This window comes from Phocoena sinus, chromosome 18, assembly GCF_008692025.1.
Source record: "Phocoena sinus isolate mPhoSin1 chromosome 18, mPhoSin1.pri, whole genome shotgun sequence".
Classification (NCBI taxonomy): domain Eukaryota; kingdom Metazoa; phylum Chordata; class Mammalia; order Artiodactyla; family Phocoenidae; genus Phocoena; species Phocoena sinus.
Window position 1 is genome coordinate 79245092 of NC_045780.1, and position 17048 is coordinate 79262139.

Consider the following 17048-nt stretch of genomic DNA (forward strand, 5'->3'; position numbering starts at 1 on the left):
ACTCCAGGCCTGGGCTTCGCGCCCTCATCCCAGTGTCCCTGTAAACCCCGCCCCCCTGGGCCTGTGGGACGCAGCATCCACTTCGTTCACTCAGGCGATCTGAGCTGTCCACACGGCCTGCGCCAGGCCCGGGACCCAGCGGGGAGGGACAGACAGGCGTGACCCCACCAAGGCCAGAGAGAAGTCAACAGGCGTAGGGCTGAACAGAAATGGGGGGCCCGGTGTAGACCGGGTCATCGGGAAAGCCTGGGATGGGGGCGGTCACCTCCCAGGCCCGGGAGAAACCAAGGTGTGGATGTGACGGGGCTCCCTGGGGGGCCCCAGGTGGCACCTGGCCCCACCCCTGGGCTGACGGCGCAGGAGGGGAGCAAGGGTGAGCACCCTGGGTCTGCTGGGCACCCTGGGCTCCAGGAGAAGCTGGCCTGGAAGGGCTGGAGCCCCTCCCTGGGCTGCTTAGGGAGGAGGGCCGGGCAGCCCGCGCAGGGAGGCGGCAGGGCGCTGACACCCACCCGCATGAAGGTGTGGCATTCGGTCACGAAGCTCCCTCTGGTGATCTCCTTGAACTTCTCACAGATGTCGGGGACGCTGGTGGCTTCCAAGATCAAGGCCTGATGTTGCTTGATGAGGGTCAGCGCCACCCGGAAGATGATCTTGGAGCCCTCGTTGAACAGACAATCCCAGATGCGAAGCACGGTCTGCAGAGGAAGAGACAGCGGGTCAGCGCGTGGCCGCCTAGCCGGCCCCAGTCCGAGCCAGGCGCCCTCACCTCCACGGGCAGGACGTCCACAAACAGGCAGATGAACCAGCGCGACACGACCAGGGTCCACAGCAGGCCGTGACTGTCCATCAGGGCCGCCACCGCCGGCAGCTTGGTCCTTACCAGCTCCCCGAGGACCTCCTGGTCCGTCTTCAGGCCCAGCATCGAGGGGCTGTAGTAATCTGCACGGGGACAGGGGAGAAGCGGGGACGTGGACCCCACAAACCATAGCCCCTGACACCCGTGACCCTCGTTCCCCCTGAGCCGTGAGGGGGGCCACGCCCAGCGACCCTTTCCAGAGGGTGACCCAGGGCAAGATCCCAGCCACAGGGATGCAGGAACTCCTGGGAGCAGTGCCCAGAGTGGGGCCCCGGGTCCCAGCACTCCGGACAGCAGTGCCCCACTGGGCATCCGTCACAACCTGATGGAAAGCAGGGACGTTTGCAACCCAAGATCAGGCAGCCAACAGTGGGTGCAACCAAGTGTCCGCCGATGGATGGAAGGGAAAACCGAACGTGTGAGCGTCCTGGCACCCCCCCAAAGTGTCCTGGGCGCCCCCAGCACAGAACACCACCCCTCTTGTGTCACGTGTCCTATTTTCCTCTCATGGAGAAGACGCAGGTGAACGTTACAGGAGAGCATCAGACAGACCAATGCTTCCAACTGCGCGACTGTCTTTTGAATGGACACTTTCTTGCCAAGGAATTTTCTAGCTTAATGTCATGTATCATAATACATGACAGCTTAAACTTTGCTGTAAAAACAGGAATAAAATAAAATAATAAAACAGGGGGTCTTTCCTGGTGGCGCAGGGGTTAAGAATCCACCTGCCAAGGCAGGGGACACGGGTTCGAGCCCTGCCTGGGAAGATCCCACATGCCGCGGAGCAACTAAGCCCGTGTGTCACAACTATTGAGCCTGCGCTCTACAGCCCGTGAGCCACAACTACTGAGCCCACGTGCCACAACTACTGAGCCTGTGCTCTAGAGCCCGCGAGCCACAACTACTGAGCCCACGTGCCACAACTACTGAGCCTGTGCTCTAGAGCCCGCGAGCCACAACTACTGAGCCCACGTGCCACAACTACTGAGCCTGTGCTCTAGAGCCCGCGAGCCACAACTACTGAGCCCACGTGCCACAACTACTGAGCCTGTGCTCTAGAGCCCGCGAGCCACAACTACTGAGCCCGCAGGCCACAACTACTGAGCCTGTGCTCTAGAGCCCACGAGCCACAACTACTGAGCCCGCAGGCCACACTACTGAAGCCCGCGTGCCCAGAGCCCGTGCTTCACAACAAGAGAAGCCACGGCGATGAGAAGCCCGCGCACCGCAATGAAGAGTAGCCCCTGCTCGCAGCAACTAGAGAAAGCCCGCGCGCAGCAATGAAGACCCAACGCAGCCAAAAATAAATGAATAAAATAAATAAAAATTTAAAAAATAATAAAATAGGAAGACTTGGTGCACGTCGTGTGCCACACAGTCTGGTCAGTCACCACGGCAAAGGGAGAGACGTTCTTGTTAAGTAAGTGTTTGGGTTAAAATAGAATCATCACGAGTATCGACACGACATCACGGTCACACCACTGGTTTTCAGCGCGCGTGCACACACGAAACCATGCTCAGTCCTAAAGACCCCAGAAACCGGTTACTAGAAGCCTGTTCAGTTATAAGTACCTGGGACTGAAGCTTCCTTCCCTCCCAGACCCTCCTCTCACTTCTGTTCCTAAACCCTAGGGCTGCTGGCTGTCCTGTCCTCTCAACTAGCAGCGCTCTGGCTCTGGTCCCGGGGGCAAGGGGCAGGCTCCGCTTCCCGTCCTGCAGGGTGCCGAGCCGTCTCAGGAGAGCGCGGCAGAGACAGCGGATTTGCGGAGCCGGGAGCACAGCACGGCCTCGTTCTCGGTTACAGACAGGCTTAGGGCAGCTCCCAAAATAGTCAAGGTCACACCCCACACCCGCCACAGGCCTGAGCCAGTCACAGAAGGGTCACTGACGCCCCCGTGCCCCCGTCTGCCGTGAGCCGCTGATGGCGAACCCCATGGGCCAGGCCCCGCCTGCAGCCCCCCTCAGCCTGCGGCCTGTGCACAGATGCCAAGGACCTTCTCCCTGAGCCAGGCCACTCCCGGGGTCGCCTCACTTTGCAAACAGCCCAACGGCTGTGTCAGCACGTGGAGAGGGGAGCGCTGCTGCAGGGGCAGGTGGGCCCGGGGGCCCTGGGTACTGTCGCCCCCCACAATGAGCCCTGCCTGCCCTTGTCTGGGCCACGCCTTCTGGCTTCAGCAGGGCTGCTCCCGGGAGGGGCAATCGTCGCCCGGCTCCCCTGTGTCTCAAGGGGAAACGGGTCAGACCAGCTCTCAGGATGCAAGCGTGTTCGTTCATAAACAGGCTGACTCATCACCAATGTGACATCCCGAGCTGGCCCGGCCCATCCCACCCCCCGTCCCTTCTCTGCAGGCTCGGCAGTCTAAGGGCAGATAGGGTAGGGGCTCCTCAGAGGAGGAGACCCAGACATAACTATCTTGACGTTAAAGAAGCCATTTTCTGTCTGGGCCATCCTGTGATCTAAGCCCGGCCACGACGCCCTGTCCTTGCAGAAGGATGGGCCTATCTGCATTGTAGTTTAGTCTGACTGAGCCTAATAATCATCAGAAATGACATTTTATGGCCTTAAAATAAGACTGGGCAACGCACCACCCCCGGGGGCCCACCTGTTGCTTTTCTGTTTCTCTAGGTCGGCCCTTACGGCCCCTGTTGATCTCGGTCCCGCTGCTGTGTCGCCACCAGGCTTCCCCAAACCCCCAAAGAGCACCTGGGAGTGGTCATGGTGGGAACGTTCATCATAATGCAGCCTCTGACCTAACTGAGCAAACGGTGACCACGGAGCCGTGTTGGCGTTTTGTCTGGAAGCCTGTCCATCTTCTCCCCTGAGAGCTGTTCAGGCTCCGCCATGAATCCGGGGCAGCTGCCCCTCTCCATCCTCCATCCCCGCGGGCGGCATCCCCCCAGCCCTTGCTAACAGCGGCACAAGCCTGAGGAGAGGGCCCCTCTTCACGGCACCGCCCAGGCTCACCTCCTGGGGGCACAGAGCTGTGGATCTGAGCCCAGGCCTCCGTGCTGCCATCCGTGAAGGGGACCCAGTGGTTGGCATGTGTGGTGTGGCTGCTCCATGGACCAGACGAGAGTGGGTGCAGGCAAGCCTGGAGCCTGGACGGGCCCCGGCTGCCCTCGCATCTGAACACACAGCCCCCAGGACAGGCGGCTGCTCTCCCGGGTGGTCCTGGGCTGAGCCCGGCCCAACCCAGGAAGGCGGGTGGGGGAGGAGGGGGAAGGAAACGGGAGGCAGGCACAGCAGACAAGACCACCAGGGCTCGTCGCGTGGGCAGCCGGAGCCCGTCCACAGTCACCAGGACTTTGCCAGCGGCTGGACCAATCACCCCCATCGTGGCTGTGGGGGGTCACATCTGCCCAAGTCCTCTCCCACCCCAGACGGCTCCGGCCACTTCTTGTCCCAAAGGGACCCCACTCTGCAGCTCACCGTCTACACAGCGCATCACAGAAATCGGTGGTGGTTTACTCACTAAAACAATTAACGTTCAGTAATAAACGGAAAAGTAGAAATGCACGAGAGGAATGATCTTCACCTCGAAAGCAGTAGCCACAACAGCTGACGGTCGCTGCGCCCATGGCCGTTCACGAGCCCAGCAACGAAGGCTACAGAAGCCCGGCCGCTCGCCGGTCTGCTCACTACGGCCGCGACAGTCCCCACAGTCCAGACGCCAGCCGCGCAGACCCGGACGAGGAGCTCAGAGCCCACTCGGCCACGTCCGGGCCCCGAGACGCATCGCCGCCTGCTGGGACCCGCATCTCGCGCGCTCCTGTCTCAACTCAACTGCAAGAAGGTTTTCGACCTCGACTCTCAGACAGTTCCTTCCGTTTCGTCACGTCTTGACTTGTCAGTGACATCGTTTCGGCAACACCAGAAAGCGACAGTTCCGCTCTTACCGCGAGGACTCAACGTACCCGGGAGTATTCTGCCAACAAGGGCGTCCAACAGCCAAAAGGACTCCTCTTCACTCCTTGTCACCAGAATCAGATACCCCGCTAGGAAGTTCATTCCCTGAAATTAGACAAAAGAACCAAAGGAACTCACTGAAGTCTGGACCACCCGCAGACTCTGTAATCGCCTGGCTAACGGCTAACTTTCCGTTTCCCTGGCTCTTCCCTAAAGCTTGCCTGATTCTGGAACGACCTTTCAGTGGAGCTACGGCGTCTGAGGCTCTGCCGTCTAGTGACACGTGTAGCTGGACCCACGACTCCTGACATAGAGCAGGCCAGGGCCTCGTGTTCATGAAACTATTGCGGGGGAAACTACACCAGCGACCACACTTCCTAAGAGCGGTAAGGTGCGTGGTCTGCCGCTCAGGGACGTTAAGTGGAATCTCGTGATAGAGCCCATTTGGGGAAATTCAGGGTGCACAGCGCCAAGGGGGCAGACGCTGCCATATACACACAGTTCAGGACCCTCAGCCGCCAGGGGCGGGCGGACCCGGAAAGTAGCAGCGGTGGCCGAGCACCGAGTCAGCGCCCCTCCTGCGAGACTGGGTTTCGGGTGACTTCCACTTTCTTCTTTGCCGCTTCTCTACAACTTCTAAAATAAACACGTATTTCTCTAGCAATAAGGGGAAAATCCAGCTCTCGTCAACCAACAAGTTAAATTTGGACCCAGACACCTCACCCCACAGAGGCTACGGGTCACCAGCGAGACAGCCATGGAGAAGCCAGCTCCCCGACCCCCGGACCTCGGACTCCTGCCTGCGGGGCTGAGAGACGGTCGACTCCTGTCCTGTGTGCCTCTCAGCCAGCGGCACGATGTCACGGCACCCGCAGGAAGCTCATACGTGTGTGTGTGTGTGTGTGTGTGTGTGTGTGTGTGTGTGTACATACATGCGTGTATTTCCCAAAAGCCAGCAGAGCTTTGGCATCAGGCTCATGTTTAAAATTGTGTGGGTTATTTTTTAACCCTATTTTTAAGACCCACAAGAACAGCAGCTAGAATAATCTAAGGACAGTTTCTCAGTCACCCTGTCTCCCCGACTCCTGAAGGCCAGCTCCTGCCCCAGGACAGGACGTTAAGGGCAGTCGTAACAAGTGACAGCGACAGGGATTACCTCGGAAGAACAGATCCGCCCAGCTGCGTCTTTTCTGCAGGTACCCGCTGCGGAACAGCGGCCTGAAAACAACCTGGGGGTCACACCAGCCGCTCTGAACGGTGGCCTCATGTATCTTTGCTGCTGGTCTTTTCAAAACTCCCACCTCATTCCTTCCCGCGACCCCCCGACCCCCGGAGCCGAGGCCACACCACGTGCCGTCCACACGGGACACGAGCTGCCGGGGCCGCCCCGAGTAGGCGTCCGTGTCCCCTGCCCCCGGCCCGGCGCTCGTGGTCCCAGCCCTGGAGCCACCGGGGACCGTAGGTGCTACCGCCCAGGGCCTGTCTTCCTCTCGGGGACGCTTTGGCCTGGCCTCCGGCTCGGGGGGGCACAGAGGCCTCACACGCAGGGACAGGAGACCCCAGCCGCAGCCCCTGGCCCCTGCCCACACCCGCCGGGACCCGGCAGCCTCCGGAGTGACCGGCGGGAGGGCGCGGTCCCTTCGCCTCCCGACCCAGCTCCCCTCGCTTTCCAGGCCGTGAACACTGTCCCTTCGATGCTCCAGAAGGAGAGTCTCCAGGGAGGAACGAGAACTGATTCCTGCCACCTGACGGGCGGCTCCGCGCAGCAGGAAGCACGACCCATCACCTCCTACTGCCGGCTGATCCGGCTCCCGGAAACAGCCTCGAAGGGCCGGCCCACCGCACGCGTGCACGCTCAGACACACACACACGTGTGCCCACCATCTGCACCAAGACGAGAGGATGCTGGCCGCCGCAGCCCGTGTTCACTTCAGCTGCTTCCCCTTCCCCCCGCCCCGCCTCCGTGGGCTGGCACCGCTGGGAGACGGTGAAGTCCCAGCCTGTGTCAGGGAGGACCTGGCAGCCCAGGACCGGGCTGGCGTCCCTGCCGGGGCTGCGGGCGCCGGGGGCTCACCTGGCAGTAGCCCACGCCACGGTTGTGGTGCCCGTAGGCCAGCAGCACGTTGTACAGGGTCCTCTGCAAGCAGGGGTCCGAGCCCTTCCGGAACCGCACGTTGTCAGGGAAGGTCCTGTTCATGTCTGTGAGGAAATCCGCGGTGCAGGCCGCTCAGGGCTGGGGACAGAGACGGCTCTGCGACGGACCGGGACCCTTCCTGACCTCCACCATCAGCCGGCCTCGGGGGCGCAGAGGCGGCCCCCCGGGGCCCCTGTCCCGCGGCAGCCCGGCCCGGGGACACAGGTGGGCACGGCAGCCCTTCCTCTGGAGTCAGCAAGGACGACAGAGCGGGATCCTTGGATAAGGCCGGGCTGCTCGGGCCCTGGCGGCTCCCGCCACCCCCGCGCCCCCCGCTTAGCTGGGGATGAGGTGGGGTGACAGGTGAACAGGTTACATAAAACTTCGGAGAATTTTCCCAGTTCTGAAGACTGAACACATAAGGAGGCGGGACACCCCGAGATTCCCGTTTAGAGAGAAACAGACAAAAGGGAAAAGTGAGCCCGAGATAAACTCATCGCCGCCGGCTTCTGTCTGCAGGACAGCCCGCCAGACCCCTGCTGCTGCTTGGCCGCTCCCCGCCCGGCCGGACGCCTGCCTTAAGGAGCTGCGATCCTGTGAAGCGAGGACGCGGGCGGAGCAAGGAGGGCCGGGCTCAGCTAACAACCGCTGGCCCTGCCTGGATCAGAGCAGTGTGTCCACGCGACAGCGGGACTCTCGGACACAGCTGACGGCTGGAGGCCTCCCCACTGCTGCAGGAATTCTGCCCCCGGGCTCTGGCCCAGGCCTGGTCTCTGCCCACGAAAACCAGCTCTGAGCCGAACAGCACGCTGCCTTGCCTCAAAGCACGTAAGTTTTCATTGTATGTTTGTTACAAAGAAGAGTTTTTTCCTGGAATTCTGAACCTTCCAAAAACTGGCATCCACCACAGGGAAATGTGTGCTTTTCACTAATTCAGACTAGAGAGATCAGTGCTCGTCGCTACATAATGTCTTCTATGATGAGACGTTTCTCCGTGTTTTGAAATCTCTCTACACCTACCCCACTGCCATGCTAGAGGCAGACACAGCGGGACGTTTGGTCTGCACTTACGTGGCACGAAGCACCGGCTCTACTGTCCCTATAAAACGACTGATCCAGACCCTTCAAAAATAGACCTAGAATCGTCACGGGACCCAGCAATTCCACTTCTGCGCATGTATCCAAAACACTGAAAGCAGGGTCTCAAAGAACTACTTGCACAGCCCCGTTCACGCCGCCTAACTCACAGTGGCCGGAGGGTGGAAGCAGCCCAAGTGTCTGTGGACAGACGCTGGATAAACACAACGCGGTCTCTACACATAACAGAACGCTGTTCAGCCTCAGAAAGGAAGGGGATCCTGACACATGCTCAACGTGGGTGAACCTCGAGGCCGTTACGCTCAGTGAAATAAGCCGGACACAAAAGGACAAATACTGCGTCATTCCAGCCATATGAAGTCCCTAGAGGCGTCAAATTCCTAGAGACAGAGAGTGGGTGGTGGGAGGCGGGAGGAGGGCATGGGGAGTTAGTGTTTAATGGGGACAGAGGTTCAGTTTGGAAAGACAGAAAGGTCAATTTTATGTATCCAAAACCTCTGCACTAAACAGATCCTTTAAAATTCATCTTTCAAACAAACGGCCACATTCTACTTTATTTAACACGATGGGCCTTCGCTTGGACCTGAGGTCTCTTCCCGCCCTGAATCAGCACGTCTGGCCCTGCGGAGGGACCCCCGCACGTGTGCCCGCAGGGTCATGGCAGCGTCTGTTCTGAGCCCTTTGGCCGGGGTTTAGCTGTGGCATCAGGGTGCAGCCAGCAGGCTCAGCGCCCCAGTGCCCCCCACCCCGTCTCCAGCTCTGGGATCTGAGAACCCTACTCCTCACGCTGGGGACACACCACTTTCTCAACGTTACAAGTCAGTCCAACCTCTCTGACATTTAAAGTAATCAAATTTTTTAAATGAAGTATTTGTGTTTAAATCTGTAGTTCTCAAAAGCTGTTACAGTCAGAAAGGCAGATGTATTTCCTAAAAATCTAATTATTCAATCCAGGTTAAACATTTCTTTGAGTACTTTGAACTTTGAAGAGCCTGGACACTCAGAGGATGACATAAAGAGAGGTCTCTGGTGTGTGGCTTCCTGCAGGCGCGCAGCTGTGTCTGCGAGTCCGCGGGGGTCACCCAGCCCCCGTCCCTCCTGTACTGACTGCTAGCTCAGCGGCCTCGCGTTCCTGGAGAGATTCTTCTCAGAAATGTGGTCTCTCTGGTACCATTTTCCTTACCACCTAGCTAGGCACACAAATATTTCCTGAGCCAGTTCCAATCGCTCTCCTCCCCTCACGAACGCCTGAGTTTTGATTTTCCTTCCAGAAAACTGGAATCAGCTGGTGCATCTTTAACCACGTAACTTTCCTCATCAACATCACAGCATGAGCGGGTGCTAACACAGTTTCCTTCTGGGGGTGGCGCCCAGCCCCCATGTCCCGGGGGACGGACCCCGTGCGTCACCTGTCCTGATGGCCTCCTCCAGGCTGTCATCCTTCTCTCCCTGGAGGAGATGGAGGTAGTAGCCGGGGTTCTGGTCCATCTGGGCCTGGGCTCCGCTCACCCCCATCCAGACACGGGCCCGGTGCTCCAGCGGGACGCCCTTCCGGATGTAGCGCTTCACTGAAACGGAGGGAAAGGGCAGCTTTACCCAGACCGCTGGGTGCTTCCCGAGGCCAGAAACCACAGAGTTTGCTTCTGGCTCTCGCCTAAATCATTCAATCAGACATAAAAAAAGGTGCAAGGCTTCCCTGGTGGCGCAGCGGTTGGGAGTCCGCCTGCCGATGCGGGGGACGCGGGTTCGTGCCCCGGTCCGGGAAGATCCCACGTGCCGCGGAGCGGCTGGGCCCGTGAGCCGTGGCCGCTGAGCCTGCGCGTCCGGAGCCTGTGCTCCGCGACGGGAGAGGCCACGGCAGTGAGAGGCCCGCGCACCGCAAAAAAAAAAAAAAAAGGTGCAAAACTTCACGCACCTCCACCAAATTGATACATGCGCTTGTTACAGAATTCCGTTCTCCGTCCCCAAGCTAAGCACAGGCCGGAGGCTACAGCAGCCCTGGTACCTCTAGCTCGCTGTCAGCACAAGAATACGGGCTGTGAGGGTCACCTCCAATCCCCACCCTGCCCGCTCCTCGGCCTGTGCCGGACGCTGAGGCACCAGCCGTACTTAACGGAAAAAGATTATAGGCTATGGTCAAGAAAAGCAGTATCGCTAAAATCTTGTAACCCAAACTGACGGTCACCTGTACAGGAGCACCTGAAAAGAGGCTTCCCGGAGGCCATGCCTCGAGCACCTGCCTGCTCCTGGGAGGGCGTGTGGGACAGGAAACGCACGGCAAACGTGTGCAGAAGGATGCGGGCTGACGAGGGATGCCCAGAGGAAGGAAAGGACAGATTTTAACACCATCCGCCAAAGGCAAAGAAAACGCGAGAAACCCTCTGCCAGTTTAGAAGCATGTTGTAGGATCGGGTCTGGGCCAGAACGTCTTGGCCAGCGTGGCTTGGTCTGGTCATTCTGTTATGGGGACGTGACGTTTTGAAGTCTACCCTCCAACTTAGTACGATTTACAGGAGCCCTCAGGGGTCAGCGTGACCAGCCGCACCCAGAGTGAATTAATCCTCTTCACACAACAGCAAGGGGACGGACAGGTCAGGCCTAACTTGGGAAGGGGCCATTCCCACTGAGACGGAGCAAAAGGAAAGGACACGCAGAAATCAACAGTAACTCCACGTATGAACAGCAAACCGCTGAAATAAAAACACTGAGACAGTATCACTTACGATAGCACCAAAAATGAAAGGAGAGATATTTAGGTATAAATCTAACAAAACATCTGCAAAGAGAAATCAAAGAACTACATAAACGGAGAGAGACGCCAGTACACCTTCAGGATCCCTCCCGCTGCCCTGTAGCTGCCGCCACACCCACCCAGGCCTCTGCCGACGTCCAGGCCTGCAGGTCAGCTGCCCAGGATCACGCAGGAGGGGCTCCTGAAGACGACCGACTGTTCTGAACCTTACCTGTGGCGAGGATTACCTAACTGTGCATTTGTCTACACTCACAGACCTGTGCGCCAAGAAGAGCGACTGTCACTGCAAATTTTAAAAAATGAATATAAAGTATAAAAAGGAAAGTGCACACTGGTTAAACCCCTCACACTGTGCCTCACCAGCCCCAACCTCGAGTAGGTCTCAGTCTCTTAACCTGCGAAACGGGAACAAAGCACAGCCCAGTGCCTGAAATACAGTCAGGACTCGGGGCTCTCGGCTGCCTTAAAAGCAGTAACAACGCCCAGAAGTTTCAGAGAATAAAGGCTTCTGTTATTTTTGTTGTTTGTTATCTGAATTTACTAAGTTTCTTTGGAAGAGAAAGAAAACGGTTTTCCCATCTTCAGAGACTGACGCTTCCCAAGGGCAGGGCTAACCCATGCGTCCTCCTGGACATTTGGAGGAGCGTAAAATATATGGTAAAAACCGCAAAGAATTAACTCCCAGCCGTCTGCCCCAAAAAAGTTAAGCAGATTCCCAGGTTTTTTATATTTGTCTTTAAAATATGTTTTGCAACTCATTCTCATTTAGATGGTGCTAATACCCTAGCCCACCGGGCAGGAGACATAGAAGAAGCAAACGGGACGGAGCTTTTCCCTCACCAAGTGCCTTTACACCAAGGCGGAAAGGAACGTAGAGGTAGCTTCCAGGTCGAGCACTGAGAGCAAGCGATCTCAGGCTCCTGGTGGATACTCGCCACAGACAAAGAAAAAGAAAAGCTTCATCGTATCCATAGCTAGCGTCCTCAAGCAGGGTGAGTTTCAGCTGTCATCTGAAGACTTGCTGGATGCCGGGATTTGTGGGTAATCGTGTGACTGGAGACAAGACCGAAGTCCTCTCAAAAAAAGAGAACGAACACAGTAGGACCCAAAAAGCCAGAAACGGTGAAGGCACGAGAGCAAAGGTGGTCTTCGGGTGTGCTTGCTGGTGTCAGGGGCAGGGCTCCAAACGCGGCTGCCTGGCTCTGACCGCGCAAGCTGGGTCCCACAGCCCTCACACGGCCTCCCCTCCCTGGGATGCCACACCCCCGACGACACTACGGCCAGCCCGGAACGTCTGGCAGGAAAAAACTGGATGTCCATTTCCTGGATCACACGTCCACTGCTGTCTACGCCGACTGCCCCTCCCTCGGAGCCCTGTGGGTGCTGCAGCCTCCCCAGCCGTCACACGCGGAAGCCACACCAGCTCCCGTGGCAACGCCCTGGCCCACAGAACCCTGCGAGCCCACATGCCTCTTGCTGGATTTCCTGAAAGAACTTCAGGTCACTATGCTCTCCGGTTCAGCTCGACGGTGAACCCCGTCCCCAGACCAAAGGCTCACCAGGGATCAAGTATATTTGCTCCTAAACCTGTACGCCAAGTATACTCGCTGCCACGATCAGACAGTTTAACGAATGTTGCATATATTTTTTAAAAATTAAAGCAAAAGGGCTTCCCTGGTGGCGCAGTGGTAGAGAGTCCGCCTGCCGATGCAGGGGACACGGGTTTGTGCCCTGGTCTGGGAAGATCCCACGTGCCGCGGAGCGGCTGGGCCCGTGAGCCATGGCCGCTGAGCCTGCGCGTCCGGAGCCTGTGCTCCGCAGCGGGAGAGGCCACAACAGTGAGAGGCCCGCGTACCGCAAAAAAAAAAAAAAAAAAAATTAAAGCAGAAAAAGAAATAATTGTTACTTCAATAAAAGCAAGTTAAATTTTCAGAAAAAGTTGATAAGTGCTCCAAAAGGCAAAAGCAAAACAAAACCTTTAAATCAGACCTCAAAAGTCGAGGAAGAGACTAGAGATCTGGAAGGATTCTGCACTCAGAGTGCTTTTACTCCCGAACCACCTGGAAAAAAAGACCCCGACACTGGAAAATAGATACAACGCTCCGGCAGGAAAGATACAGAATTCGTGGACCCTCCCTGTTCAAAGAAAAGATGACAGGCTAGAATCGAATGACAAAATCAAAGAGGAATAAACATGCACGTGTGTTTCATATAAAAACAAAGGCTTATGCGCACATGTACATCTTGCCACGATTCTCTGCGTTAACTGACCTGTGGGTCAGCTGGACCCCTGGGTCTAGGTTGGACAGGAAGTCTTCTCCTGCATTAAAAAGCAAACGACAGCCCGAGAGTGCGCCCTGTTCCTGGGGGGACGTGGGACAGTCACCAGCGCTCACCTCTACGGGAGACTGGGGCCTGGGCAGCAGAGAAACTCAATCCAATTCACATCTTTTAGTGTGATTACGATGTTTTCCCATGTGCAAAAATTAAGTTTATTTTCATATATTTGTGTGTAACGTTTAAAAACAAACCAAAAGGGAAAAAAATGAAGCCGAGGTCTGCTGGAAACACGTTAACACCAACAGCAACGCAGGGATGGACCTCGGCGTACAATCACGCAGGATATTAGCTTCGGGGTCTGGGAAACAAGAAGGGTCAACCTTTGAGGTCCCTTCAGGCTGATTATATGAAACGCTAGTTTACCCATGTTTTTACTAAACACTGCCCACCAGTAACAGGCTTGAGGAGGGAGGGCCTGGTTGAGGGTGAAGCCCAGGGTGAGGCCGAGGTCCAGGTCCACCTGCCTCCACCCCACCCCCACCCCCGTGTTAATCCCACAGGTATTTCCCAAGCATCTCCTGCGCACTGGGGCCCCTCTGGGGGACCCTTTAAAGGCAAAAACTGACCTGTCACCCCCTTGCTTAAACACTGACTTCTCTCTGCCTGGTGGTGCAACGTGTGCCCACCTGTGACCTGGTACAGGGCCCCTGTTCCACTGCCGGGCCCTCCTCACCACACCCCTAATACTCTGGTCACAACTCAGTACCTAGTGGCTGGGACCCCCACCCTCACCCCTTAATTGTCATTAATGTCCCATGTCAGGAAGGCCCAGCAGCCCCTCTTCCCCACATACTTGAGTTTCCTTAGCTCCCCGGGGCACATTCCCGTCCACCCCTCACCACCTGCCCGCAGGTACCCACGGTCTACCCTCTATCCACAGCGTGAGGAACACTGCAGGCAAACACTCCATTCATTCATTCAACAAACACTGAAGCAATCATCCATCCAATCAAGCCGGCAGGGAGGGGTCTTTGATCCCAGCAGGGGAAACAAAGGATAAAATAAGTAGGACCCACACCGCATAAGACAGGGAGGAACAGAAAATAGGCAAAGAAAGGACAGGAAGTGTGGGTCTGTGGGGTGACACGGGAAAGCCTCCTGGAGGTGGCATTCCAATCCAAACCTGAAGGAGGCGAGGGCACAGCCTGGGGCTGGGGAAGAACCCCAAGGAGAGCAGGGGAAGAGGTGGGGGGATGTGCAGGAAGGACCCCGCTTTCACTCTGTGGGGGTTAGGGAGAGCTCTGCCCAGAACCGCGCAAGGGCACAGCCCTGGCCACTCTCATTTGAAGGAGCAGGAAATCCACCTTCTTCTGGAAAGAAGGCCATGGTCTCCATCCATCTCAAAGGACAAGCAGGCCTCATGCCGGAGGGAAGAAAGGAGGGCCTGCACCTTGACCGTGCAGCGCCCTCACCTGCGAGCCTGCGCGGGATACGAGCCGGGCTCGCGGCAGCCTTCCCCCCCGAGATCCGAGACCCGAAGGAACCCCAAGCCCTGACCTCCCTGGCGCGCCCGTCACCCGTCGGTCGGGTCACTTGTTGCGCGCCTGGAGGATCAGGCTCCAAACTTACGTGTCATACTCTTCTGGACACCAGCGCCTCCCTTTAGAAGTCTGGACCATTTTATGGCCCTCCTGGTGAGTATCGCCAGATAGGTGGAAAAAAATTCTTCATAAGCTGCATAATCAAAGTCCTCAGGCCTTTCAAACCCGTACGGATCGATCCTACGACACAAAAAGACCCAGAGTAAAGTTCCGCGCGCACGTGGAACGTGGGACCTGCGGCGCCCGGCGCCCGGGGCCCCCCGTGGGGGGCGCGTGTTCCCCCCCCCTCCCGGGTGCAGAAAGGGGCGGCGGGCCGAGCGCGGGCGCGTGCGCAGCGCAGGGGCCGCCCAGGGGCGCGCAGGCGCCGGGCACCACCGCCCCCGCCGGCTCCACGCCACCGGCACCCGCGCCCGCTCCCCCGGGCTGGGCCAGGGGCGCCCGGGCCTCGTGCGCCTACCTGGGGACGCGGTCCCGCGCCGCCTGCGCGCGCCCCGTGGACTCCATGCCGAAAGGGGCGGGAGGGGGCGCCCGGGCCGCGGGGCCGCGGGTGCCAAGTCCACCTCCCGGGACTCGGAACGCCTCCGGTCTTTCCGCCGGGCCGCGGGCGCCGGGAGGCGGGGCTGGCGGCGGGGGAGGGGCGGGGAAGGAGGGCGGGGGGGAGGAATGGGAATGTCAGGGGAGGGGGAGGGCGGGGGCGCGGCTGGCGCGGGAGGGACGGGGCGGGGCCCGAAGGGATGAGGGGGCGGGAGGGGCTGCACCTGCTCCTGCGCCAGGAGCAGCTGGAGCCCGGAGCCTGGGAGGGAGGAGGCACGGGATGGGGGATGGTGGACCGGGGGCGGGATGGGGAGACCGGGGTGGGTGGGATTTGCGGGACCTGGGGCGGGACTGGGGACTCAACCTGGCAAGGCTGGCCGGACAGGTGCGGCGGGTACCACCCCTCATCCCCCAGCCCCTGGCCTTTCGGGCCTGGAGCAAAGGTTGGAGGAGATCAATCCAGTTTGGATTCTTCTGACAGCACTCCAAACCTCAGTGCCCCGCGGGTCCAAAGGCCGGCGTTCTGACCTATGACTGCTATTTTAATGTTCTTTTTGCAGAAAAAGATCGTCTTATTTTTTACTTGGTCTTTTTCAACCTACACTTAAGACCTGAGAGCAACACATAAACAAGTGGATTTTTTTTTAATTTATTTTTTTGGCTGTGTTGGGTCTTTGTTGCTGCGCGCGGGCTTTCTCTAGTTGCTGTGAGCGGGCGCTACTCTTCCTTGTGGTGCGTGGGCTTCTCATTGCAGTGGCTTCTCTTGTTGCGGAGCACGGGCTATAGGCGCACGGGCTTCAGTAGTTGTGGTTCGCGGGCTCAGTAGTTGTGGCTTGCGGGCTCTAGAGCGCAGGCTCAGCAGTTGTGGCACACGGGCTTAGCTGCTCTGCGGCATGTGGGATCTTCCCGGGCCGGGGATCGAACCCGCGTCCCCTGCATTGGCAGGTGGATTCTTAACCACTGCGCTACCAGAGAAGCCCCAAGTAAGTGGATCTTCATCCCTGCAGCCCCACCCCCAGGGAAATCTGCCCTGACCCTCCCCACCTCCCCAAACCAGACTGGGGGAGGAGGTCCAGCCCCTCCACAGACACCTGCCTCCAACCCTGTCCCTGGGCCAAGCCCTGCCGGGACCACAACGTCCAAAGAGCCGGCTGGCTGGGGCTCCTCCAGCCCAGCTGATGGAGGGTGGGCTGGGCCCTGCAGGATTGCCATCTGGGGTGACCTGGGGTTAAAAGCCCACACGTCTGCTCTGCTACCCAAAGGGGCTCCCTCCTCCCACTGCCTCTTTCCACTTCTGCGCACATCTTGGCAGCATGAGTCACCTCTGTGCGCCGCCCGCGATTGAACAGAAATGCGATCCCAGCCTTGCGTGCCTTTTACTTTGAGGGAAACACCAGCAGATGTGAGCACCGTGGTTACCATGTTGAGTGTCCACTGTTCCCCTTGATACTGCAGGACAGCCCTGGTTTAGGACAGCATCTTTCTCGGTCCCTGTTCACCACTGCACTGTCCCCACATTTCAATATCGTGGCGTGAAAACCATGTCTAAACCGCTTTTCGTATTTGGGAGGCCATCGAGGATTTGCCCAAACTGTCATTTTGAATTTTGCCTTGGAAATGTGGTGAGGTAAGAGGGGATTTAAGATTCTTTAAATTTAAGATTTACGGCACTTTTTTAGCCTCAGCCCTCCACGTGCCAAGGGTCCTTTTTAAGAAGTGGGTTCAGACCGTAGGCAGATCAGGCAAATCAGAAAAGACACCATCTCTGCAGACGTCACGTGGCCACCTGGCTGTGCAGGGCCTACTCCACCAGGGCCTGGCAGCTTTGGAGACAGTGTCTTACTGGGGATCTAGATGTACTTTCTCGTGACAAGTGCCTATAA

The 17048-nt window shown here is 58.1% G+C and overlaps 1 protein-coding gene across 3 annotated transcripts in view; it reads right to left on the reverse strand.

The window, feature by feature from the left end:
• Positions 1–17048, reverse strand: part of GRTP1 (growth hormone regulated TBC protein 1) — a 30947-nt gene that overhangs the window by 7001 nt on the left and 6898 nt on the right. Inside the window, exons 1-7 of one of the 3 annotated variants that reach the window (XM_032611109.1) lie at positions 15089–15229; positions 14660–14811; positions 9408–9566; positions 6841–6965; positions 4775–4871; positions 767–939; positions 510–695 (exon numbers count right to left, since the gene is read on the reverse strand). In XM_032611109.1, coding sequence (XP_032467000.1) covers positions 510–695; positions 767–939; positions 4775–4871; positions 6841–6965; positions 9408–9566; positions 14660–14811; positions 15089–15135 — 939 coding nt within the window. In that variant the 5' untranslated portion in view covers positions 15136–15229. Of the gene's footprint in view, positions 1–509; positions 696–766; positions 940–4774; positions 4872–6840; positions 6966–9407; positions 9567–14659; positions 14812–15088; positions 15230–15529; positions 15593–17048 lie in introns of those variants that run through there. The other 2 variants (XM_032611110.1, XM_032611111.1) reach the window with 2 other exon arrangements.